Below are 25452 nucleotides of genomic sequence, written 5' to 3' on the forward strand. Positions count from 1 at the left end.
TGAACATGGTTTAAAAAAAGTGGGTCTGAAAAATAAACCATGCTCAGGCAGCTCAGCCCTTCACTCCCTCACTAAAATCTACATACACTCTCACTCTATATTACTAATCAGCTCTCATTTAGTCCTCCTACTTCAGCATCTGAAAAGCAGTTATGAGCTAGAATTAGTGACTAACATCAGTTAAGAGATAGACCTTTGAGAAATAAGATAAAATAACTGTGTCCAACACATTTGAAGATGTGTGAGTGATGTGTGGGGGATATGGCTAGTGCATGTAGTTTTAATGGGGGGGTTGACATGGTTTGTGGCCAAAACCACGTTGAAGGTTATTCCAGCCCGAAAAATTAACCATGTTCAACTGTACAGAGGCTCCTGCGAAAAGTTTTGACTTGCGCTAATAATTTGAGCTGGAATACTGATACCGACGTTAAGTATTGCTGTTCCATCTCTTAATGAGAAGGATAGGGAGTCACAGGGGGGCTTATAGAGGCCAATCCTTCTAGCTTGCCCACTAGCTCACTGCCTAAATCCCAGGTGGTGTGGCCTGGAGATTCCATATACTAGTAAGGATATTTCAGTGTAAATTCTTAGTGTGGGACAAAACTTTTCGCAGCGGCCTCTGTATATGTCCTGCCCACTTTAGTGACCAGCCAATACTACTGCTTACCTCAGCTCACCTGAAACTCATACGCTAGTGCCGAAAAGGCAAACCAGAGCTGCACAGCTTCATCACGGGTTTTCTCCTGCCGCCGAGCAACTCTGCGGTTTCTCGCTCACTTGAGCCGCCATACCTCCTCTGTCTGTCTCTCTCGCTACTTTACCGGCCCTCTGTCATTTGGGCTTGGGCATCGCTCTCGTTCTCCCGAGGCCTTCATGTTATGGTTCGATTCAAGCCGCGCTTTCATTTTGTTTTTGTTTATATCCATCGTTCGTTATCCACGCCTCCCTGATACGTTTCGTTGTTCGTTCTCCCCCTGAACTCGCAAATATCACTCCTCTGATAATTGCCACTGTCATTCGCTCGATCCCTGGTACAATCCAATCATTTTTATCTCTGAAAATTGGTGCAGCTTGTCATATTGTTGGTTTGGTGTTTTATTTTTTCTTTTCCGGTTTTGGTGATTGTCGCGTCTTTAATATCTGCCTGGGAATTTGTCGTATTGGCGGTAAACAGGCGTTTGGAAAGTACAGCGCAAGGAGGACGAATATTACCAAAGAACGAAATCAGGAAGAGACACTTAGGGTCACGGTTAAGGGATCACGACCCGATCAACGAACGGGCTCACATTAAATTTCCATTTTTCTATGGGCTCTATGTTTGACCCCCGACCAGAATAATGAAATGACGACCATATCTGTAGCCCCCGACTCTCCTCCTGAGTTGTCTGGCTCCAAATCCTCCAAATCCTCGTCGTTCCGCTCCTCTTCCCAAAATTCGGGTCCCGACGACATCCTGGCCGATATTTCCAATTTTGAGGATATAGGTTTGGAGGACCGGTATATTGATCCACGTCACTTCCCACAGGACAAGTCTGCTCTGAGGTCAAACCGTCGCCTCGTACCCACCGGCATAAGGTCTCGTACTGCGCCCATGGCGACAACAACGAGGGATTTGACAGTGTCTGCCAACAGAAAGAATAGCCCTAAGCTGCAGGGTCATGTTCAGGTTACAGAAGTATCGCAGTCTCTCGCTCTCCCACGATCCCGGAGTGCATCGCGAAGAGTTATCTCTAGTTTTTCATCCCCTTCGCTACATCTCCACCCATCGCCGCGACAGCGTTCGAGATCCCCTTCTCCCGGCACGCAACCTACTGCATTGTCGTCACGTAATAGTACACCATTGCCACCGAGGCCCCGGCTTCCTACGTCCCGATCTTTCACACATTCCACGGCTCAACAACGACACAGAAAGACTGTAGAAGAGTTGGAGGATGAATACCACGATTCAGATGAAGAACTTCCTGAAGGTGCAACCTTATGGAACGTTCCTATCTCTCCGAGACCTCCCCACGAGCGACATGGAGGCAGACGTCCTAGCCCTGATCGAAGGAGTCCCGGTCCTCGGCCGATTCCACTGTCCCATTCGACGTCGGCTCCTCCATTATCAGCTCCTCCAACAACTTCACCACCAACCTCTGCTAGACTTAAAAGTCATAAACTGCCAAGAGCCAGTTCTCTAGGTCCTCCTCGAACGCAGCCGGTACCTCGTTCCCCGCGCATCAACTCTTGGAATCTGGTCATGTCTGAGCTTTCTGAGGAAGCCAAAATATTGACGGAAGCGCTGGAGTTCCACGCTGATGCTGCGATCCAGAAGCGCGAAGAACGCCTCCAGAGCGGAAAGTCATCCACCAGATCCAGGTCGGAGGATGGAAAACGCGCATCAAATGGAATGATCCAGCTTCCACCTTTACAGAAGTCAAATATTATGATTGATCCTCTCCCAATTAGCAAAGAGAAAGAGAAGGTCTTGTCGCGAACCCGGCCAAGTTGGCTTCCTCCCAAGGACCCAAGGGAGGAAAGGAAGCACTTGTTGGAGTACAAACGTATGATGGAACTCTCACGTGAAGCGGGTATGTGCTCCTCCTTTTCCCGTTCACCTAGAATATCTGGCTGAGTTTTGATATATCATAGACAAGCGTAAAGCTGCGGAAGCTGCCTCTGCCCTGTGTAAAAAAGATGACACTCGTAAGATGCTGCAGCGCATCTGGGATGACTACGTCTTCCCTGATTGGGACCGCGTCATATCTGAACATCGCACCAGGGAGCTCTGGTGGCGTGGCATTACTCCACGTTCACGAGGAGCAGTCTGGCAACGTGCTCTGGGAAATGAACTGGCGCTGACAGAGGAGACTTATGTAAAGGCTCTCGAAAGGGCTAAGGATATTCAAATCACTATAGATGACAATGCAAATGATACGAATGAGAGGATGAAAGAGTGGTTCGCGGCCATTCGGAGGGATGCGTCTACAGTATTCCCGGACCTTCATTTATTTGGTGAAGATGGCCCACTACGGGAAAATCTGATTAATGTTCTCGATGCTTATTCGATGTACAGAAGTGACGTTGGCTATCTGTACGGCATCCATGTAAGTTAAACAACCAAGCTACTATTATATTTCAAAAATTAGAAACAAGTGATCTTAACACTTCGTTTAGACTATCGCAGCTCTTTTGCTACTCAATCTCCCAACGCCTGCTGCGGCATTTCAGACACTGGCCAATGCCCTCAATAAACCCTTGCCACTAGCATTCCTAACCGCAGATCCCGGTGCCACGTCCCGGGCTTATTCTTTGGCGTCGACAACTTTGCGCCTGAAGTATCCACGCGTATCCAATCATCTGTATGAGAATATGTACCTATCTGATGAACAAATCTGGGGCCCCATGTTCCAGACCCTCGTCACAAATGGCCTAGACCTCGAACGCCTGAGCCGTGTATGGGACTGCTGGGTCTTTGAGGGTGATCGGATTATTATTCGTGCCGCTGTTACCATTGTTGGGTGTCTGGAGACTACTATCTTGAATATATTGCCTGACGATGAGGGCCAAAGAACCTGCATAAGACTTTTGGGATGGGGCTCTAAGCATGTTGAGAGGGCTGGAAGAGTTAATTCTGTTGAATTGAATCATGCTGAGGTCGATGGGAACGGTGACGGTGGCAACGGCAATAACAGTGTTGGCAATGAGCTGGGCGGATATTGGATACTTAATAATGCTGGCGACGAGGACGCGTTTATGGGAATGGTTCGGGTTGCGCAAAGGAAATGAGCCTTCCTTAGCGTTCTAAGCCAGCCACCGGTTCATATGTAGCTATGAGCCACATCCTCGCCTCCGGAATTATTCGTCGTGCTGCCTTTTGTTCTGCAGCCCCTTACCACTGTTTCCCCCGCGCCCGTCGACTCTTGAGTTTCATTACCTAGTTTAATGCCCTCCCGTTGTATTAACTTTTCAGCTAGAATCCATTCCCCCTTTGCTTTGGACGTTTGGATTACGCCATTCTTTTATGATTCATGATACCACAATTTATTTTTTGTGTCGATACTAGTATCTGCAGCTAAATAATGTGCTTGAAAACACGAAGGATACTTCCGGCTATCCTTTGCACTAATTCTTCGTCATCCCTATTCCATAGTTGATTCTTATACCAGCATCTACATATATATATATTGCGGAGCTAATCGTATTAACGTTCGCCGTGAGTGTGAGTGTTCCTTGACCGTGGCTCCTCCCCTTCAATTGACCGATTTTGTTTATTGAGGAACCACTATTGTTTATTATTAATTGCACTACCCCTATTTTTTCAGGAAGGTAAAGGAGACTCAAACTTTTTCTGATCACTGCAAGTTGGGCAATCTTGAACGTTGATATTTTTCTTTTTTCCGCACTCCTGGCCCTTTTCAAATTCCTCCTTTCCTACACACCTTTTCAACATCTATATCTCCTTAGTATCTTATGTATTCAACTTGCAACTTGTAATATTTCTATTTTATTAACTCTTTTCCTTTCCTTTCTTCTTTTCCTTTTGTATGATAGACTCACTTGGATCTATCTCTTCCTCTTTTATCGCGTTTTCCAAAGTCTACTCAGGTGATAAGTTTGAGTTTAAATCATGATTTCCTGTCATTTTCAACACAACATAGAAGCTCCAATGATCATTCCTTTAGGCTCGGGAATATCTCCACCTTTCCATCACTCTAGTTGACCCTAGGAAGGCTTGATAATGTGAGGTTAAATTAATAAAAATATCTCGGCTACATCATTCATGATTAGCACTCTTCATGGTTAAGATTGGAAATTGCTTACACCTTGCGCTTCAGCGAGGAGTACATCACAATTCTTGCTTGGATCTATCTACCGGTTGACGAAGTATTTTGGCAGCCATCAAGCAACCAGACTCGGCATCGACACGCCTGAGTACGCTCCCAAATGATCCGGATAAAAGCTGATATATTGTGGCATATCTGATCATTAGTGGTCCTAGTCGTCTGGCAGTGACTAACGCCCTCGCGATGAAACAGACAGTCAACAAACATCTGACCCAGTGAGCCCGTATAGAGCCTAGAGTCTAGAGGGGATGGTCTCCGCAAATCTCTCTTGCCGTGCCTCATACCAGTTGACGTGGTAGGCATCTTCAAGGAGGCAGCTTGCGCAATCTCGCAGTGGAAATCCCCTGGGTCAGGATATCCAAATGTTTGTTTAATAGAGCTACCCAGGGTTCAGCACATCCATCACTGATCGCGGATGATCAAATCTTCCGCGAGGAAGTGACTTACGAAAAGAAAGCAAATGCAGCACCCCAGACGCCGTTATGTGGCAGCAAACGACCTGAACAGAAGCAGGAGTCCAGTGCCACAGACAATTTGGCTGAAAACATACCAAAAAGTCCACTTACTTTTTCGCTCACAAGGCAAAGGCGAGCTTATGAGGGTGCGCATAGAAAACGCACACGTGCTTCTAGACTTCACGGAGCAACCGAACGAATAAAGCCAAGCACAAGTGCAAGTATCGTATTCATCATCTCCGTTTTCGAGAAAACAGCTAAAAAAAATAAATAAATGAGGGGGGTGGAAAGTTGATTCACAGAGCTCGATCACCACCAGCGCCATGCTGGTAGTAAGTACATGTATGTGCATGGTAGAGGGGACGAACCAATCCAAACCCCCAACAATTCATTGACTCTACACCGGGCGCAGCACCGCTTAAATAGGTGTAGTCACGTGGAATTCTAGCGAGCAATAGGCAAAAATGGGCCTGTCAAAGTTATTGGCGGAGCTTGGCAATCAAAGGCCTCTGTTTTTGCTCTTGGAAGCAACAGCGCTTCTTTCCCAATCAAATCCCCGTATCGTCCATTGGTATGACTTCGCTTCGAGCTGCAGCTGTTAGACACATCATACGCAGTGGGGGCCCGTTGCTCCCGCACAACCAGTGGCGATGGGCCCAAGTCCATGACGTGAGGTGTTTGACGACACACCATGATCCAAAGCATGTGCTCGAGAGATACAGGGACAAGTTAGATTGCAAAGCCAAACAGTAAGCCATTTATATCACAGCGGGTGCGGTATTCTAGCGTGTGTGTACGACTGCTTACAATGAATCCGGCGTTGAAGAGAGGGTTTCACTTCGATTTCTTCTCTTAAGGAGGCCTACCGGGATAAGAAGGACCTTGACATGAAAGCAGAGAGCATCCCAGAATATCAGAGCTCAAATGTTAGCCCAAGACCTGCAGCGCATCTCCCTGGCACCTCTCATATAGTTCCATCAGCTTCGAAAAGCCAAACCCCCGGAATAAAAGCTTTGTCCTCCTATTTTGACATTCCCAAGATCCTCACACTTCCTGCAAAAGAAATAGCAACTCTCTGGCGCTTGAGGCATGCTTCTAATCCACAATCTATTTGTGCTACGATCCCAATCGATACATACTTGCGTATGGTTGCCACGGCCAGGCAAAATCCACAATTTGTTTTGCCACTCCCTAGGACGGAGGAAAGCAGCCAGCCCGAAGGGGTGAAGGCCGAGGCTGCAGCAGCCTCGGCTCAATCAGTATGCACAAGAGCAGATATTCATTTCTTGCAATGGGCGTTCCATCCTCCTGCTGGTGCTACAACATCTACTCCTGTAGCTGTAGGGATCGAATCCAAACCCACACTAAATACCCATACAGCCACAGTGCTTTTCACTCACCTAGCCTCGTACAAACTTCACGGTGCGTATTCTCAACCACACACGATCATCACACACCACCTCGACCTCGCGGACAAGTCAGGCTTGGTTCTTATGAATGGGAGCGTGGTCCCGGATCGTGGTGTGTCTGTGGATGAGGCAAAGTTATTGGTGATGTGGTTGCAACGATTTTATGACTGGGGCGTGGGGGGTAATCAGGCGGGGAAGAAGGCAGAGTTAGTGAGGAAGTTTACCCAAGGCGATGTTAATGGATTCAACTTGGAAGATTTGATGGAAGAGGCCGAGAGGATCTAATCAGTCGTTTGCAATTTGCATTTTTATATAGAGTTGTGTACGATAAAGAGGAAGAGGTGATATTTTTCCCCGCTATTTTGCTACTTGGTGTGCAAAAATATTTCAGGTTCCAAGGCAGAAACTCCCTGTAAACCCACGTATGATTATCGCATTGTTAAAGGTGTCATCACAAGGTGTCTTCACTGCAGTTCTCGATCCATTGGCATTGAGTTAGGCCAAAATCAGCCCTGCCATATTTTTAAATAGGACGGCGGAATGAAAGTAGTGCAGGCCTCGTGTTGGTATATAAAATGTACCTTGCTACCTTTATGGAAGATAGGTTCAGTGCCCACACAGGAAACCATAGAAAACTAACACAATAAGCGACCTCTTAGAAAAGTCATTGTTTTCAGTTGTTCAGGAGTTAAAAATATCAAAATTATATCAAGGGTATCTCGGAGGTAGATGTGAAGACGCATCCAAATAATTGGACGCAATTGGGGGAAAAGAAGTTTGGGATCAAGAAACGATATATACCATTATTGCGGCGAGGTATTTTTGAATGTCCCGGAGATGGATGCTGGGAATCAGAAAAGGAGTTGGATAGAGGAGGGATCCAACAGCGTTTACACGAGGATATCGCATTCCCATGTTTCATAGCCCACCCTGATAAGTAGCGATATATCTTCTCGTGCGACATGGTCTTACACCTTGTTTTAAGAGGACAATTTGCTTCCGCTGTCCAAGTCGGGGGGTTATTTTAACCTTTTTTATTCCGCGATGCCCATAACTTTGTAATAACAGGTCATTAAAACGAGTGAAAGATGGCTCAGTCGTCTAGAACGTGGTCCACGACAAATGAATAAATATGGTCAAAGTACCCTGGTTCAGCAACGGTATCATTGTGTTGACCATTTGGGAAAGTTCGCCAAACTTTGGTGCTAGATTTGCAGATTGAAAAAAGTTGGGCCATATGGCTGGGGCTAAGGGGCCGACTATATATTAGCATAGTGAGTCTCATAGACAGAAACATGGAAATAAAGTACGTACGGGACAATTTCATCTTTTAGCCCACTCAGGAACAGAATTGGGACCTGTGTAATTTTGGGTAATGTATCCTCGCTAGCCCAGTATTGGTGACAAAGACGAACAACGTACTTGGCAGCGGGGAAGACACTGGAGAACGGGTGTAATTTATTAGCCTTGAAGACTGCTGACAATCGAAAATAAAGTAAACAAGTAAAGAAGCAACTAAGCAAGTAAGTAAAAAACATTAAATGAACCAGCACTATGGCCGTCATACCTTGGAATCATCTTTCGAACACTCAAGAACGTATTCTCCAGTATCAATCCTGCTACGTCGCCTCGCTGCTGGCTTTTTGCAGTCAAATCAATCGCGACTGCACCACCAATACTCTGACCGTACACCAGAACTTTTGTATCGCTTGTCTCCGCGCGCCGGCGAATGTAATCCAAACCGGTTTGGGCGTCAATTTTTAAGCCCTGTTCATCGGGAGTGCCTGTAGACTGGCCATAGCCGCGATATTCGAGCATCAAAATATTACAGTTGAGGGTCTGTTCTAAGGCCTGTGCAATGGGAAGACGGTGGCCGATATTTCCTGCATTACCGTGAAACATGAGAACGGTGATTTTAGGCTTGGAATGTCGCGTATGAGATGGGCGGATAAACAGCGCAGCGAGAGATTCTCCATCAGGAGTCGGGATTCGAAGGTCCTCATAGTCGTTCATCCCAAAATCCGATGGTTTGGGGACCTCAGTACGGGACCCAATAGGCACGTTACGAGGGTAAATTATTTCACTTGATAACAAAAAAAATGTCAATTGAGATGAAATTGGTAATGTCGATACATGTCGGCGACTTACTTTTGCTTGAAATAGAGCATACCACTTGCGATAATGGCCAAACCCGACGATGCCAGCACTGGAAGTCTGAGAAACTGTACCACATTCCCAGCCATAGTAGTAAAATTCCAGGTTGAGGGTGGTGGTGGAGAGTCAGCCATATTGCTCGGTCCCTACAGGGAGATTGTAAAATTGTTAAAAGTTGAGCTGGTCAACTATTTGGTGAGTGGGGTCTGTGATAAGCCAGTGTCAAAGGCGATGCGGAGGACCCCCCCTGGGGGCGCTGGGTAGAAGAAATATTAGCACGGACCGGGAATCACCCAAAGATGCAGCAAGGCATTGTTATGGGGGAAAGAGACGGAATCAAGTGGATGTAACTACACGAAAATTGAAACGGCGAATAAATTGGCTTCGGTTCCAAGGGACAAAATCAACTGAGATAAACAACCCGTAAGCGCAGTGACCAATAACTGGCTTAGAATTGCCGGCGCTAATAATTTCGTAGACTGGCTGCCTCAATCATCATCCTATCATCCAACATCAAGACACCTAGAGTCAGCCAACCACTTCATTTCAACCACTTCCTCCGTATTTGAACGAGCTCGTTCTTTATCTTCCAGGCTGCATATTTCCTGTTGCCCAGCAATTTGTTTGTCCCTAGCTCCCGTGTCTCCAAGCTCCTGTCAAGTTTAGGTCACTTCGTTGCAATGGTTGTCCATGGGGTTACTGGAATTTTGGGGGAAGGTTAGTCGTTGTGGAATTGACGATGAGTCTTATTTGTGGAACTGACAATGCCGTAGATGGGATCCATATTGACATGAATCACCTCAAGAAAGGAGAGGTCAAGTATGGGCTGATGCCACCTTTTTGCCTATTTATCTGGTCTTTGCTTTCAACTAACCCGTTACTCGCACAATAGCCTTGGCACCTCAATGTAAGCTTCCATCCCACTTATATATAGCAGTATGGTAGTTTGAATTGCTAATATTATCTCGAGAAAAGCATGGCAATCAATTTCAAAGATGGTGTTATTCTTGGAGCCGATAGTCGGACGACCACAGGAGCTTATATCGCAAATCGAGTCACGGATAAGTTAACACAGGTGCACGATACCATTTGGTGCTGTCGGTCAGGATCTGCCGCGGATACACAGGCTGTTGCCGACATTGTCAGTTACCATCTGGGAATGTACGGTGTAGTCAACCAAGAGCGCCCAACAACCCAAACTGCCGCTGCGTTGTTCCAGGAACTTTGTTATGACAACAAGGACATTCTCAGGCAAGGAATACCTTCCCGTCCACGCCTTCTTCACCAGCTTTTATCTTATATTATGTCACGATAGCTTACCAATGCTAACTGTACCTTTAAGCAATATAGCGCAGGAATCATCATCGCGGGTTACGACGCACGACATGGAGGACAGGTATACTCGATACCATTGGGCGGTTCCCTGCACAAGCAATCATACGCCATTGGTGGTTCCGGATCAACGTATATCTACGGCTACTGCGATGCGAACTGGCGGGAGGGAATGACGGAAGAGGAAGGGATCGAGTTTGTGAAGAACTCACTACAAGAGGCGATAAAATGGGATGGTAGCTCTGGAGGTGTGATCCGTATGGTTGTGTTGACGGAGAAGGGGGCAGTACGACATCTGTATCTTCCAGACAACGGATATACCGGTCCGGGTTCGCAATGAAGAGGATAATAAGACTTGGTTTCTGTTTGTTCACCTTTTGTGCGCAGCTTTCCCCAGTGCCCTTTATTTCTACCCCCATCCATCCATAAGGGATGATCTGTTGAAAACTCCAGCAAGGTAATCATGCCGTTCTGTGTTTGTGTAACATCTATGCAAGGCATAGGAGAAGATGGATGGCACCACACTGAGGGATCGACATTTCTACTAGGAATACAGAGACCGGTTTCAAAAATTTTGACTGATGCTATCATACACTTATAATGCCACAAGTATCTGATTGAAAGCGCCACTGGAATTAATACAACTGTCTTACTAACTTCAGTACTACTGAACAGCAAATTGTATATTCTGAGTGGAATATCAAACTCAGCAGATGTACACTATATTGACTATTATTTTTATGGTGTATTTTTATATACTTTTAACATTTAATATCTGATTGCATTGTTGAGATATCGTAGAAATTAATCAACTTGTCGAATCGTAAATTGGTGATCGTTAGGTGGGAGCGATCGTTAGATGGGTGATCACGTTAGGTATAGTGCAAGACAGTGCAATTACGATACCTCTTGATGGCAGAAAAGGGCTTTAAAATTATTGTTATAATATATATATATCAGTAGTGATTTCTATCTATTTAACTGTTTAATCATCTCTACAACGTAGTTATTTCTGTCTTACCTCTATATCATCTTTATAACTTCAATTACCATATATAGCTCTATTCTCATAGAGTTTCAAGAAATTCCGAGGCATTACTACGGCTACTCCAACACGTAACACCCAACATATTGCGTTGCTTTCGCTTAGATAGTTAACAATGAACACAAAAACGTTATCCGCCTACAAATCCCCTTCTAAATCAGCAGCAAGGTCCCACTTGCTGCAAAGTCAGTGTAATTAGTGGGCCTTCTCGTCACGCTGTTAATTATCCTGAGATTTTGACCACGTAGGCCAAACGAATACCAGGCGAGACATTTAAACGTGCAGTTAACTCTTGCTATCCCGCTTTAAATAGATAAATCAATGTGCGGTTAAATGCACATGTTTTTCAGTTATCATGAGTTCAGTTCTTTCAACCATTTTCAATCTGCTTATAATTGCTGTATGCTCAGTTCCGGCAACCGGCAATACTACTTTATCATCAGGTATGAGCATTTCTGCTTTTTCCCCCTTTTCTTTCATTCTTTTTCATTCATGCTTTCATAATTTTCTATATTCATTTCAAATATGCTAGTAATTTATATTCTAACCATTGCAGCAGAGTTAAACAGGATTATTAAAAGAGATGTATATGATATGCTTTCCAGTGTGGAAACTGATACCAATGGGATTTTACATCTAGCTGATGATGGTATATTGCGGTCATTTGATGAAACTGGCAATGTTCTTGACTATAGAAGATTAAATAATAGTCATTTGAGAGCTATTGCTAGCTTGTATTCAAAAGATATTAACAATCATTTATTAAATATATGGAATAATATTGATGGCTTTGAGGTTGAAGAGAAGGTAATTTGGCATCCATCTACAGATCTTTATCCTCTCCCACTTTTACAGAAGAGTCAAAGCATATTTTCTCCAATAAGACATCATTCATTACTACATCGGATTATACCTTGTGCTGATGTTCACTGTACTGGGCATACAACATGTAGAGATATGGGTTGTGAGCGGTGCATATTACCAGATAAGATAGCAAGTGGCAGATGCAGTTTTTATTAAAACATTGTGGTGGATGTAAAGCCTGTATAAACATAATTTTCCATCCCTGTATTGAAAATTAGTAGCAAAACATCGCAAAAATAGCTTAAATATCGATGTATCTCTAGAATCATTCAAATATGATTTGAATACACATTTTTCTTATCTTTATCATCAAATCCACATATATCATTTCTGTTTTGTAATATGCTGTCGGAATAGACTGGCTGTGTGACCATGCATGGGACTGGGACCAAATTTTTCCTCAGTTCCATTATTAGATATCTTAGTCCTGGTCCCATATAGTGTTTAGCAAATTAGTCACTTTACACTGTTTATATTATAAATCTAGTCTCAGATCATGTTTTACTAATAAATTAGTGATTCTGATCCCATTTGGTCCCATTTTGTAAAATGGGACCATGATTTACCCTATATAGATTGGCAGCGATAGATAGGTTGGCAGCGGTAGGTAGGTTGGCAGTGGTAGGTAGGTTGGCAGCGATAGATTAGCAGTGATAGATTAGCAGCGATAGATTAGCAGCGATAGATTAGCAGCGATAGATTAGCAGTGATAGATTAGCAGTGATAGATTAGCAGCGATAGATTAGCAGCGATAGATTAGCAGCGATAGATTAGCAGTGATAGATAGGTTGGCAGTGGTAGGTAGATTGGCAGCGGTAGGTAGATTAGCAGCGGTAGATTAGCAGTGATAGATAGGTTGGCAGTGGTAGGTAGATTGGCAGCGGTAGGTAGGTTGGCAGCGATAGATTAGCAGCGGTAGATTAGCAGTGATAGATAGGTTGGCAGTGATAGATAGATTGGCAGCAGCAGGTAGATTAGCAGTGATAGATTAGCAGTGATAGATTAGCAGCGATAGATTAGCAGCGATAGATTAGCAGCGATAGATTAGCAGTGATAGATAGATTGGCAGTGGTAGGTAGATTGGCAGCGGTAGGTAGGTTGGCAGCGATAGATTAGCAGCGGTAGATTAGCAGTGATAGATAGATTGGCAGTGGTAGATAGATTAGCAGCAGCACTAAGCAAGATAGAGGTAATATCTCCACCAATCATATCATCAGATTGATGTATTATATAATCATCAGAATGGGATCAAACTTGAGTCAAAATCATAATCAGTCTCAGATCATGTTCTTACTTTTGATAGTCAGTCATTTTATATAGAATATCAAGATTTTTTAGTCTCATTTCACTTATATTTTGATAATTCTAGTCACTTTACACTTTCATTCTGATTCTGATTTTACTAAAATCATGTCAAGAAATGAACTGAAATCAAATCAAATCAAATCAAATATGTAATTCATGGTTCCAGCAGCCAGTCTATATTGAAACAATATAATGTCTGAATATTGACACAAATACTGAATATTAAAAGAAAATTGAATTGACTATAATAATTCTGATAAACAGACAGTATTCATAAGAAGAGTAATGATCAATTATATAAGCAAAACAGTGCTCAAGAAAGTACTGAAATTATATCAGATATTATAAAATTTTATTTTTAATAATTAGCTGATTATCTACTTATCTATCTACTGATCTGTCTGAATGAATAATATTTATTTATAATATTTATTAATAAAATCTGCTAATAAAATCTGCCATAATATCTAGCAATAATATATTAATAATATCTAGTGATGATATATATATAGCAATTATATTTATTAATGATATATATAATATCTAAGAGTATAGCTTTCTGAGCTTCTTACTTCATTCTGCCTCAGCTGTATATATAATAGATATACTATTAATTAAGCAGATATTATCAATATTGCAGATTAAACTATTTGTATTATCTACACAGTTTGTACAATCTATTTCAACAGCATTATCAATGAATTTGACACTATTCTAATAATAGTTTATAAATCAATTAAGAAAAGAAAGAAAAAGAAGATTAGAGAAAGAGATTGTATAAAAAGATTCTTATAGATAAAAAGATTGAAACAGAAGAAATATTGAAAATTATATTCTGAAAAAATATAAAATAAAAAAATTATTAGAGTATTAAAATGTACACAATTATAAGACAGAATTGTGAGAAGATATAGAAGAACTTTATAAATATATATAAATATATAAATATACAGTAGAGAATTGATTGTGTAAGTTAACTGTTAATAAATATTAATTTATTATATTATTTCTCTCTACTGAGATGAGTAAGAATTTATAGATGTTAAATACAGCAGTGTTTTTTATAATAAATACAGATTCTCAGATTGAATAATTATATTCTATTTATTTGATAAAATATTTACAATAGTAATAATTGATTCTATTATTGAAAATTATTTCAATTTCTTATTTGAGTTTATTATCTTCTTCTATAATAACAGATAATTGTCAGTTGAAAGTCTTTTATAAAAAAAATAAATTCTTAATCATAAATTAAAGCAGATTTATATAAAAAATATTATAAATATTAGATAAAGTATTCAGTTGATAGTTGTGAGTATCTAATACTTCTACTACTATATATTTAATATAATAATAATTCAGTATATATAAAAAATGATCTGTTTTTATATTTCTGAGATTTAATTAAATTTTATTTTTTATATTATATTGAATTGTAGAATTTCTTCTGATATTTATTTAATTTTTATAGTTCTACTAAATACTAATTATTGAAGTTTCAGCTTATTTATAAACTTTTTTAAATTTACTGACTATATTCTCTACTGTTTATACAGAACTGTAGATATATATAATCTCTCAGAAAGTTTCAGAGAAGTTCAGAATTTCTAAATTATAATTATATAAAAGAAAAAACAGATTTATATCTATTGTAGTAGAATCTCAGTTATTTATAGTAATCTCAGTATACAGCAGCAGATTACTTCAGTTATTTTATATATAATTATAGAATTTTTAGAGAATATTTTTAATTATCTGTATCATTCTCTCAGTAGTTTTATTAATCTTTAAATAATATATTATTGACAATTTTTATTTGATTTTCAGTAATTAATATATACAGATTCAGAATGCACTAATAAATTGACTATCTCTATTTAATATAATAAATAAAAATAGACTGTATATATAATAAAATGAACTTCTGATGAAGATATCTATAATAATTTCAATATTTATTTTATTACAGAGCTGTAGTATTATATCTTTACTGAGTTAATTGATAATAATCAGAATATTTATAAAATCTTTACTTTCAGATAAAAAAACTATAAAATCAATAGCTATATTATATTATATTTATTCAGAGATAAATAGCAGCTTTAGTATTTTTTTTCAGTACTCTTATTATACTGTCACTGAATCACAGTAATTATAATTATATATAAACTAATATATATTTTTGATATATCTGATCAGTAGAATTTTTGAGTAATAATACTATATATAATTTTATACTCTGAATATTCAGTTATTAATAAATTATAAATTTTTTATATAATTTATATTTATAGAAGTTCTGAATCAGAAACTCATTATCTATTTTAAAAATATAGACAGTTATTATCATTAATTGAGTATACTGAGATATCTATTCTTAAGTATATATCTGTAAGAAATTAAGATGCTTTATTTTATATAACTTTTATAGTCTATTGTCAGAATTTATTCATCTTTACTACTTGCTTTTATTACTTTTTAAATAAAAATTTCTGAGCTCAGAATAGATTAATATATATATAAAAGCTATCTGATTATATAGAACTTCTTATAATTATAAAATTAATTAATTAATATTCTCAGTGTTTCTATCTATTGTCTAGATTATTGAAAAGTATATTTTATTCTTAGTAAAATAGAGTATCTGCAAGAATATTCTCTGTCTCTGATCAGTAATAAATTATAAATAAGAAATAGTTAAAAAACAGCAATCAGTATATATATCTCTCTGTAAGCTTATAAATAATTATAAAGTATTCTAGATTTTTATAATCAGTGACAATTTTAAACTTTTCTACATTTATAAATTTAAATTTTCATTTTTTGAGATATTGTATAATCATTAGAAGCTTCTTATTATAGATTTTATAATTGTATTCAGTAAATAATATTTTCTTTAAAATAAAAATACAGAGTTGTAAAATATCTTTATTATTATATTATATTAACATTTCATTTATCATATAATCTGAGATATCTGTTTCAAAAATTATATACTTATTCAGATTAAATGATTGCAGTATTGAAGTGATTATAAATATATACTTTAACTTCTTGAAAACAGTATTCACTTCAGTAATTCATTGAAATACAGCATTCTTTTATATTAAATTTATTAATGATTATATAATATTCAAGAAGTTCTTGATAAATCTTTAATAGAAATTGATGAATTCTAGAAAACTTTTAGTTTCTTTTATTAAGACAGATATCTCTTAGTTGAGAATTGTTTTTATCTTTTTAGAATTTATTTATATATCTCTTTCAGCTTTAATGATAAATTCTAGATAGATTATAAATTTAATTTTAAAGTTATACTTATCAATATTCATCTATAATTCTATTTTTTATAAACAGTTAAATATTTGTTGTATATATTTACAGTATTCAGTGAGCAATTCATCAGTGAAGATTAGAATATTGTTTATATATACTGATATAATCTCATCAAACAGATTTTATAGAGCTCAGTTAATGTATTTCTGAAATATACTAGAGATATTTACTAACTCAAAAAAAGTCACTGTTTATTTATATAATTTATAATATATATAAAAAATAGTTAGTCATTTGTTATCTTCATTAATTCTTATTTTATAGAAGGCTGCAGAGATATCAAACTTTGTGAATTATTTCATTTTTTCTATTTATTTAAATATCTTATTGATGAGTAAAAGAAGATATTAATCTTTTTATATAATTTTATTAAATTCTCAATAGTCAATGCAGAATTGTAAATCTTTATCTAATTTTTTTATAAATAGTACAGATGCTGCAGCAGATGAATTGCTAATATAAATAAAACTTTTATTCAGTAATTCATTGAATGTTTTTTGTAGAATAAGAAGTTTATTATATAATATACTGTAGAGAGAGTCTTAAGATGATTGCAGATTCTTACTATCTTTTTTAATAAACTCAATTATATGATTTATACTGTACTTTCAGTGAGAAGAGAGTATCTCAGCTACTTTTTCATTAAATACATCTGTGAAATTCTTATATATTTTGAAAAGTTCTTTGCAGAGCTTCTTGAGATTCTTGAGCTCTAATTTTTCTAACACTTTTTTGATATCTATTATACTAGCAGTGAATATCTGAATATTCTTTTTCTTATATACTTAATAAGTTAACAATTTGAATACTTTTATCAATATCTAAGTGAAATCAGTAGTTCTATCAATATTCTTTTTATAGATATAATTGTCTTCTAAGAAAATAAAACAATGATTATATATATCTAATAAGATTTCAAATTCTGTAAGCTATAATAAACTGAGTATTAAATTATATTTAAGATTCTGTACTTTATATATAAAAATACTCTTCTTCTTATATTCTTCTATATTAATATTAAATCTTATTATATTATAGAAGATGAATTCTCTAGAGTTATTGAATTTATTTAATTTACACAATTCAGAAAAAAAAATACACTGAAGCTTATACTTCTCTATCAGCTGAATATTTATAAAAGTATAATAAAGAAAACCACTGTCTATTATTATATGTATATTGATTAGACTATTTATAATGATAGAGATTATGATTGTATCTGCTTGTATCTTCTGCTTGAATCTTATTGTTTTTTAAACTCTTATTTATATTTTAGAGTAAGAGCTTTTTTTTTCTCTGTTCTTATCTATCTGTGAATGATACAGTGTTCATACATGTGAGGGATTGACTTAGAAGAACTGTATTTGAGCACTGATTTATAAAGTACTCTGATTTATCACAGTATATACAGACTTCTCTAATGATTCAGTTGATGATATTTTTATCTGAGATATTGAGAACTCTTGAGTATTCAATATTTATATAAGAAATTCAGTTTATTGACTCTGATTTGAATGCAGAAGTTGTTGTAAGATAATTTAAAATATATATATTCATTCAGTGAAATTCTTTGCAGTTCTGAAATATATAAAATTAAGACAGATTATTATTGAGTAGATAGAGATCCACACAGTATTTGCTGTATTATTATTATTATTATTATTCTTCATTTATAGATGTATACAGTCAGTGACTATAACATCTATCTGAAATATTTCAGAATTTTTCAAATCAAGAATTTTCTAATATACAAAAGCAATTTGATACATACAGTAACAGAATTTCAGCTCAGAATCAAATAATTAATTAAAATATTCAATCAGAAAGATTAATATTTGTGACAGATTAGTATTTATTGATAGTTAATTTATGCAATCAACTCTCTGCTATATACTTATATACTCACATATATTTATGAAGTTCTTTCATATCTTCTCACAATTTCATCTCATAATCATATACATTTTAATACTCTAATGATTTTTTCACTCTGTGCTTCTTCAGAGTATGATCTCTGATATTTCTTTCATTTCAATTCTTTTATCTATAAGAACTCTCTTATATAACCTCTTTTTCTGATCTTCTTTCTCTTTCTTTTCTTAATTAATTTATAAACTGTTATTAGAATAGTGTTAAGTTTATTAATAATGTTATTGAAATAGATTGTATGAACTGTGCAGACAGTACAAATGATTTAATCTGCAATATTGATAATATCTGTTTAATTGATAATATATCTGTTACGGCCCGGTGGCGTAGCGGTTAACTACTCACTTGGTGTCCCATAAGGGGTGCGGGTTCGAATCCTGCAGGGCTCATTTAACCAATTTCCACTGTTAAATCACCAAACAGTACCAGATGTAACCGGCCCCTTTTAAGATGCTGGCTATAACCAGGTGCTAAATTCTCACTGATCTTGTGGGGCTAGAACCCCCTGAGTGCATCAAGTTAGATCAGTACTGGATAGATAAGGTGTTGTGGAGGTGGAGACACCTGCAGGATAGTGAATCATTGTCAAGCTTAACTGACCAGGGGTTCACCACCACTTCACCCACTACTATCTAGACACCTCTAAATTCTGGGGAATGAATTTAAAAACTACCCGATTAGGGCACCCCGGGCCTAGCAAGGACCTAGGTGAGACGAGGCCTAGGCGCCCTTAATAGGTGGTTAGTGCAAGCAAGGCCGTGACGGCCAATTGGTAGGCTGGAATGCCGAGATTGGCAGCCGGAAGGTCGGGGGGAACCCGGGTGGGCGGCGGCACCCTAGGGGGAATGATAACCCCTAATGGTGGCCCGAGAGGACAGAGGCGGCGGCCGGTTATATAGGGTGTTAAAATATGTATATAGCTCAAGGTGTAAACTGCAGGGGTTTGTCCTGTAGTTTCTGATTGTAGTTTTTATCTATGGATAGACTTGACTTGTTTTTGAGAAGTTTGATTTGTTTTCATTGATATTATGATCTTTGCAAGTGATTGATTTTTTCTTTATTTTAGTAATACTGTCTTTTATAATATTTACTTCATTTGTTTTTAAACTGAGTTTTGTTGACTCAGTGACATTTTTTTGATCTTATTTTCTTTGATTGAACAGTTTGAATAGTTGTTTGATTCTGAGCTGGAATTTTGATAATGTATGTTCTAAATTGTTTTTGTATATTAAATTATTCTTGATTTGAAAAATTCTGAAGTGTTTCAGATAGATGTCATAGTCACTGACTGTATACATCTATAATAAAAGAATAATAATAATAATAATATATCTATTATATTATGAATTGATTCATCTGTATCAGTCTGAGTACTCTGTGTTTATGATTGCATCTAGATACTCAAGTTAAGTTTAAGAATAAGTTATTCAAGTTCTACAAAGCTGCACTACTGTGATAATGCTGTGAAGAAGCTCAAGTATTTAGAAATTCACAATTATATATCTGTGAAGAGATCAGAGTATCTACAAAGTATTTTTTTTAAAGAATAAGAACTGAATCTTCTAATCTTCAAGTTATCAGAATCAAGAATTATAATTTTATATAAAAATAAAATGAATTATAAACATCTCTATAAATACTCTTCTATAAGTAAAAACTGAAATCTTACAGAAGATAATACTGAACTTTATAGCTTTCTTCAGCAGTAATCTCTATAGATAACAGAGCTTCAGTGACAACTGAATAATCTGAATATAAATATATCAAGAATCACACAAATATTAATATCTCTTATATATAAAAGAAGAGAATATCTTCTTCTTCTCAACAAATTCATGAGAGAACTCTTAATCTACTTAGTCTGAAAATGAAAGATAAAAGCTAAGCTTGAAGAAGATAAGTCTGTAATAGACTCTCTGCTCTTGCAAGCTTATTATATTTATAGTTAACTAGAAGAAGATACTTTAGCTAAGTTTCAATCTTGAATTGAGTTATATATATAGAAGATATACATCTCTGAAAAAGTTTTTTATCAATTAAATATTCTATTCTTGAATTCTACACTTCAAATATATATAATACAATAATTGAATAGAAACTATCAGAGAAATATATCACTGATAAACTATCTACTCAACTTTAACAGTAAGATATATAAAATAGAAAATTAGAACTGAGATAATACTGTCAAGATTAATTTTCTGAGTCAGTATATTAGTTTTGAACTGTTCAAACTCTGCATCTTATATCTCATATCTATATATTATTATAACTACTACATCTACTTATATCAACTCAACAACAATCTTATATATTTCAATACTATTTAAGAAAAATATAATAATTATAGATAGAATTATATATCTACTAATATATCAACTACATCAGCTGTCTCTATAAATATTATAAATTGAATCTCTTATATAAATACAGAATAATCAAAAATATCTAATCTCTTTAAATAAAAAATTATTGATTAAATCATCTGAAACATCTGTATTCACTGCAATAAATCAGAGTATTTTATAAATTAATATATTAATACAGTAACTTCTGCTTCTACACTGTAAGTGAATACAACTACATTTATAAATGAATAAGAACAGAGAAAAAAAAAGCTTTTACTCTAAAATATAGATAAAAGTTTAAAAAATAAAAAGCTAGCTGAAGATTTGAGTAGAAGATACAAGCAGATACAATTATAATCTTTATCATTGTAAATAGCTTGATCAATATATATACAATAGTAGACAGTGATTTTCTTTATTATACTTTTATAAATACTCAGCTAGTAGAAAAGTATAAACTTCAGTATATCTCTTTCTCTAAATTGTATAAACTGAGTGAATTCAATAACTCTAGAGAATCTGCTTTCTACAATATAGTAAAATTCAATATCAATATAGAAGAATATAAAAAGAAGAGTATTTTCATATATAAAGTACAGAATCTCAAATACAATTTAATACTCAGTCTGTTATAATTTACAGAATTTAGAATTTTATTAGATACATACAACTGCTGTCTAGACTGACTGTGTGATCATGCATGAAACTGAGATCAAATTTTTTCTCAGTTTTATTATTAGATATCTTAGTTCTGATCTCATATAGTGTTTAGTAAATTAGTCACTTTATACTGTTTATATTATAAATCTAGTCTCAGATCATGTTTTACTAATAAATTAGTGATTTCAGTCCCATTTGATCCCATTTTACAAAATGGGACCAAATGGGACCATGATTTACCCTATATAGATTGGCAGTGATAGATTAGCAGTGGTAGGTAGGTTGGCAGCGGTAGGTAGGTTGGCAGTGGTAGATAGATTGGCAGCGGTAGGTAGATTGGCAGCGATAGATTAGCAGTGATAGATAGATTAGCAGCGATAGATTAGCAGCGATAGATTAGCAGCAATAGATTAGCAGTGGTAGATAGGTTGGCAGCAGTAGGTAGGTTGGCAGCGGTAGATAGATTGGCAGCGGTAGGTAGGTTGGCAGCGATAGATTAGCAGTGATAGATAGATTAGCAGCAATAGATTAGCAGCGATAGATTAGCAGCGATAGATTAGCAGCAATAGATTAGCAGCGATAGATTAGCAGCAATAGATTAGCAGCGATAAATTAGCAGCGATAGATTAGCAGCGATAGATTAGCAGCGATAGGTAGATTGGCAGCGGCATAGATTAGCAGTGATAGGTAGATTGGCAGCGGTATAGATTAGCAGTGGTAGATAGATTGGCAGCGGCATAGATTAGCAGTGGTAGATAGATTGGCAGTGGTAGATAGAGGATCTAATAGTGAGCCATCAGAGCATTGAGCACTAAGCAAGATAGAGGTAATATCTCCATCAATCATATCATCAGATTGATGTATTATATAATCATCAGAATGGGACCAAACTTGAGTTAAAATCATAATCAGTCTCAGATCATATTCTTATTTTTGATAGTCAGTCACTTTATATGAAATATCAAGATTTTTTAATCTTATTTCACTTATATTTTGATAATTCTAGTCACTTTACACTCCCATTCTGATTCTGATTCCACTAAAATAATGCCAAGAAATGGACTGAAATCAAATCAAATCAAATCAAATGTGAAATTCATAATCCCATCAGTCAGTCTACTGCTGTCTTATTTTCTCAGAAGATAATCACATCTATAAGAAAAATATTAATAGAATCACTAATCTCATTCAGATATTGATGAAAGTATTCAAATTGTTAACTCATTAAATATATAAGAAAAAGAATGTTCAGATGTTTACTGCTAACATAACAGATATTAAAAAAACATTAGAAAAATTAGAGCTCAAAAATCTCAAGAAATCTTACAAAGAACTCTCTGAAATATACAGAGACTTCACAGATATATTTGATAAAGAAGTAGCTGAAAAGCTTCTCTCTTATCAAGAATGCAGTATAGATTATACAATTAAACTCATCAAAAAAAATAGTAAGAATTTACAATCACTCTGAGATTCTCTCTACAGTATATTATATAATAAGCTTCTTATTCTATAAAAAATATTTAATAGATTACTGAATAAAGATTTTATTTATATTAGCAATTCATCTGCTGCAGTATCTGTACTATTTATAAAGAAATCAGATAAAAACTTATAATTCTGTATTAACTATCAAGAACTCAATAAAATTATACAAAAAGATTAATATCTTCTTTCACTTATCAATAAAACACTCAAATAAATAGAAAAAATAAAATAATTCACAAAGCTTGACATCTCTGCAGCCTTCTATAAGATAAGAATTAACAAAGATAATAAATAACTATCTTTTATATATATTATAGACTATATAAATGAACAGTAACTCTTTTTGAGTTAGTGAATACTCTCAGTATGTTTCAGAAATATATCAACTGAGCTCTATAAAATCTATTTAATGAGATTGTATCAGTATATATAAATGATATTCTGATCTTCACTGATAAATCACTCACTGAACACTGCAAGTATATATAACAGATATTTAATCATTTACAAAAAGCAGAACTACAAATGAATATTGATAAATATAATTTTGAGATTAAGTCTACAATCTATCTAGAATTCATCATTGAAGCTGAGAAAGATGCATGAATGAATTCTAAAAAGATGAAAGTAATTCTCAATTGAAAGACATCTATTTCAGTAAAAGAAACTAGAAGTTTTCTAGAATTTATCAACTTCTATCAAAGATTCATCAGAGACTTCTCAGATATCATACAATTACTAACAGATTTGATATAGAAGAATATCATATTTTAATAAATTATCAAAACAGACACTGCTTTCAAGAAATTGAAGTATATATTCACAACTGCTTCAATGCTGCAGTTGTTTGACTCAGATAAGTATATAATTTTCAAGATAGATATTTCAGATTATATAGTAGATAAAGCACTGATGCAATATAACAATAAAAATATTCTACAACTCTATATCTTCATCTCAAAGAAGATATTATTTACTGAATATAATTACAAAATTTATGATAAGAAGCTTCTGATAATCATACAATACTTTGAAGAATAAGAATTCAAACTTATAAGTATTGAGAAGTTTGAGATTGTCACTGATTATAAGAATTTAGAATACTTTACAATTACTCACAAACTCACAGAGAGATATATATACTGATTACTGTTTCTCAGTTATTTCTTATTCACAATTCATTACTGATCAGAGACAGAAAACACTCTTACAGATACTCTATTTCACAGAGAATAAGATATATTCTCTGATAATCTAGATAATAGATAAAAGCACTGAGAATATTGATTAATCAACTCTGTGATTATAGAAAGTCTTATATAATTAGATAGTTTCTATATATACATTAATCTATTCTGAGCTCAGAAATCTTTATTTAAAGAATAATAAAAGTAAGCAGCAGAGATGAATAAATTCTGACAATAGATTATAAAAGCTGTACAAAGCAAAGCATCTTGATTCTCTATAGATATATACTCAAGAATGAATATCTCAGTATACTCAATTGATAATAACAACTGTCTACACTTTTAAGATAGATAATAAGTCTCTAATTCAGAATTTTTATAAATATAGATTATATAAAATATTTACAACTCACTGATAACTGAGTATTCAGAGTATAAGATTATATACAGCATTATCATTCAAAAATTCTACTGACTGAATATATTAAAAAATATATATTAATTTATATACAACTGCAACTACTGCAGCTCAGTAACAGTATAATATAAATACTGAAAAGAAATACTAAAATCTCTATTTATCTCTGAATAAATTTGATATAATATAGTTATTAATTTTATAGTTTTCTTATCTGAGAGCAGTGATTCTATAAATATTTTAGTTATTGTTGATTATCTCAGTAAGAATATAATACTACAGCTCTGTAATAAAATAAATACTGAAGTTGTTATAAATATCTTTATCAGAAACTCATTCTATTATATATATAGTCTATCTTTGTTCATTGTATCAGATAGAGATAGTCAGTTTATAAGCATATTTTAAATCTGTGTATATCAGCTACTGAAAATTAAGTGAAAGTTGTTAATAGTATATTACTCAGAAACTGATGAAATCACTGAGAGAATAATATAAATAGTTAAAAATATTCTTCAAAAGTTCTGTAATTATATATAAGATGATTGAAGTAATCTACTGCTGTATACTGAGATTACTATAAATAGTCAAAATTCTATTACAATAGATATAAATCTATTCTTTCTTCTATATAGTTATAATTTAGAAATTCTGAACTTTTCTGAAACTTTCTAAGAGATTATATACATCTGC

General features: G+C 35.3%; 4 protein-coding genes across 4 annotated transcripts; 3 read left to right on the forward strand and 1 right to left on the reverse strand.

Annotated features, from left to right (window-relative positions):
* Positions 1 to 1342: 1342 nt before the first annotated feature.
* HCBG_07644 (TBC1 domain family member 14) lies at positions 1343 to 3979 on the forward strand (the record flags this gene model as incomplete). The annotated part of the gene is made up of 3 exons (XM_045434693.1): positions 1343 to 2570; positions 2632 to 3086; positions 3157 to 3979. 3 exons carry the CDS (start codon positions 1343 to 1345, stop codon positions 3766 to 3768), a joined length of 2295 nt encoding a protein of 764 aa, XP_045284900.1.
* Positions 3980 to 5854: 1875 nt separating this feature from the next.
* On the forward strand, positions 5855 to 6975 carry HCBG_07645 (F1 ATPase assembly protein; the record flags this gene model as incomplete). Its single annotated transcript, XM_045434694.1, has 2 exons — positions 5855 to 6030; positions 6108 to 6975. The coding sequence occupies 2 exons, from the start codon at positions 5855 to 5857 to the stop codon at positions 6973 to 6975; spliced, it is 1044 nt and encodes a 347-aa protein (XP_045284901.1).
* Positions 6976 to 7093: 118 nt separating this feature from the next.
* HCBG_07646 (BEM46 family protein) lies at positions 7094 to 8983 on the reverse strand (the record flags this gene model as incomplete). The annotated part of the gene is made up of 4 exons (XM_045434695.1): positions 7094 to 7937; positions 8005 to 8130; positions 8258 to 8773; positions 8839 to 8983. 4 exons carry the CDS (start codon positions 8976 to 8978, stop codon positions 7784 to 7786), a joined length of 936 nt encoding a protein of 311 aa, XP_045284902.1.
* An 837-nt stretch (positions 8984 to 9820) lies between these two features.
* On the forward strand, positions 9821 to 10516 carry HCBG_07647 (proteasome component; the record flags this gene model as incomplete). Its single annotated transcript, XM_045434696.1, has 2 exons — positions 9821 to 10149; positions 10195 to 10516. The coding sequence occupies 2 exons, from the start codon at positions 9821 to 9823 to the stop codon at positions 10514 to 10516; spliced, it is 651 nt and encodes a 216-aa protein (XP_045284903.1).
* Between the last annotated feature and the right edge of the window lie 14936 nt (positions 10517 to 25452).

The sequence above is a fragment of the Histoplasma capsulatum genome, assembly GCF_000150115.1.
Source record: "Histoplasma capsulatum G186AR genomic scaffold supercont2.12, whole genome shotgun sequence".
Classification (NCBI taxonomy): domain Eukaryota; kingdom Fungi; phylum Ascomycota; class Eurotiomycetes; order Onygenales; family Ajellomycetaceae; genus Histoplasma; species Histoplasma capsulatum.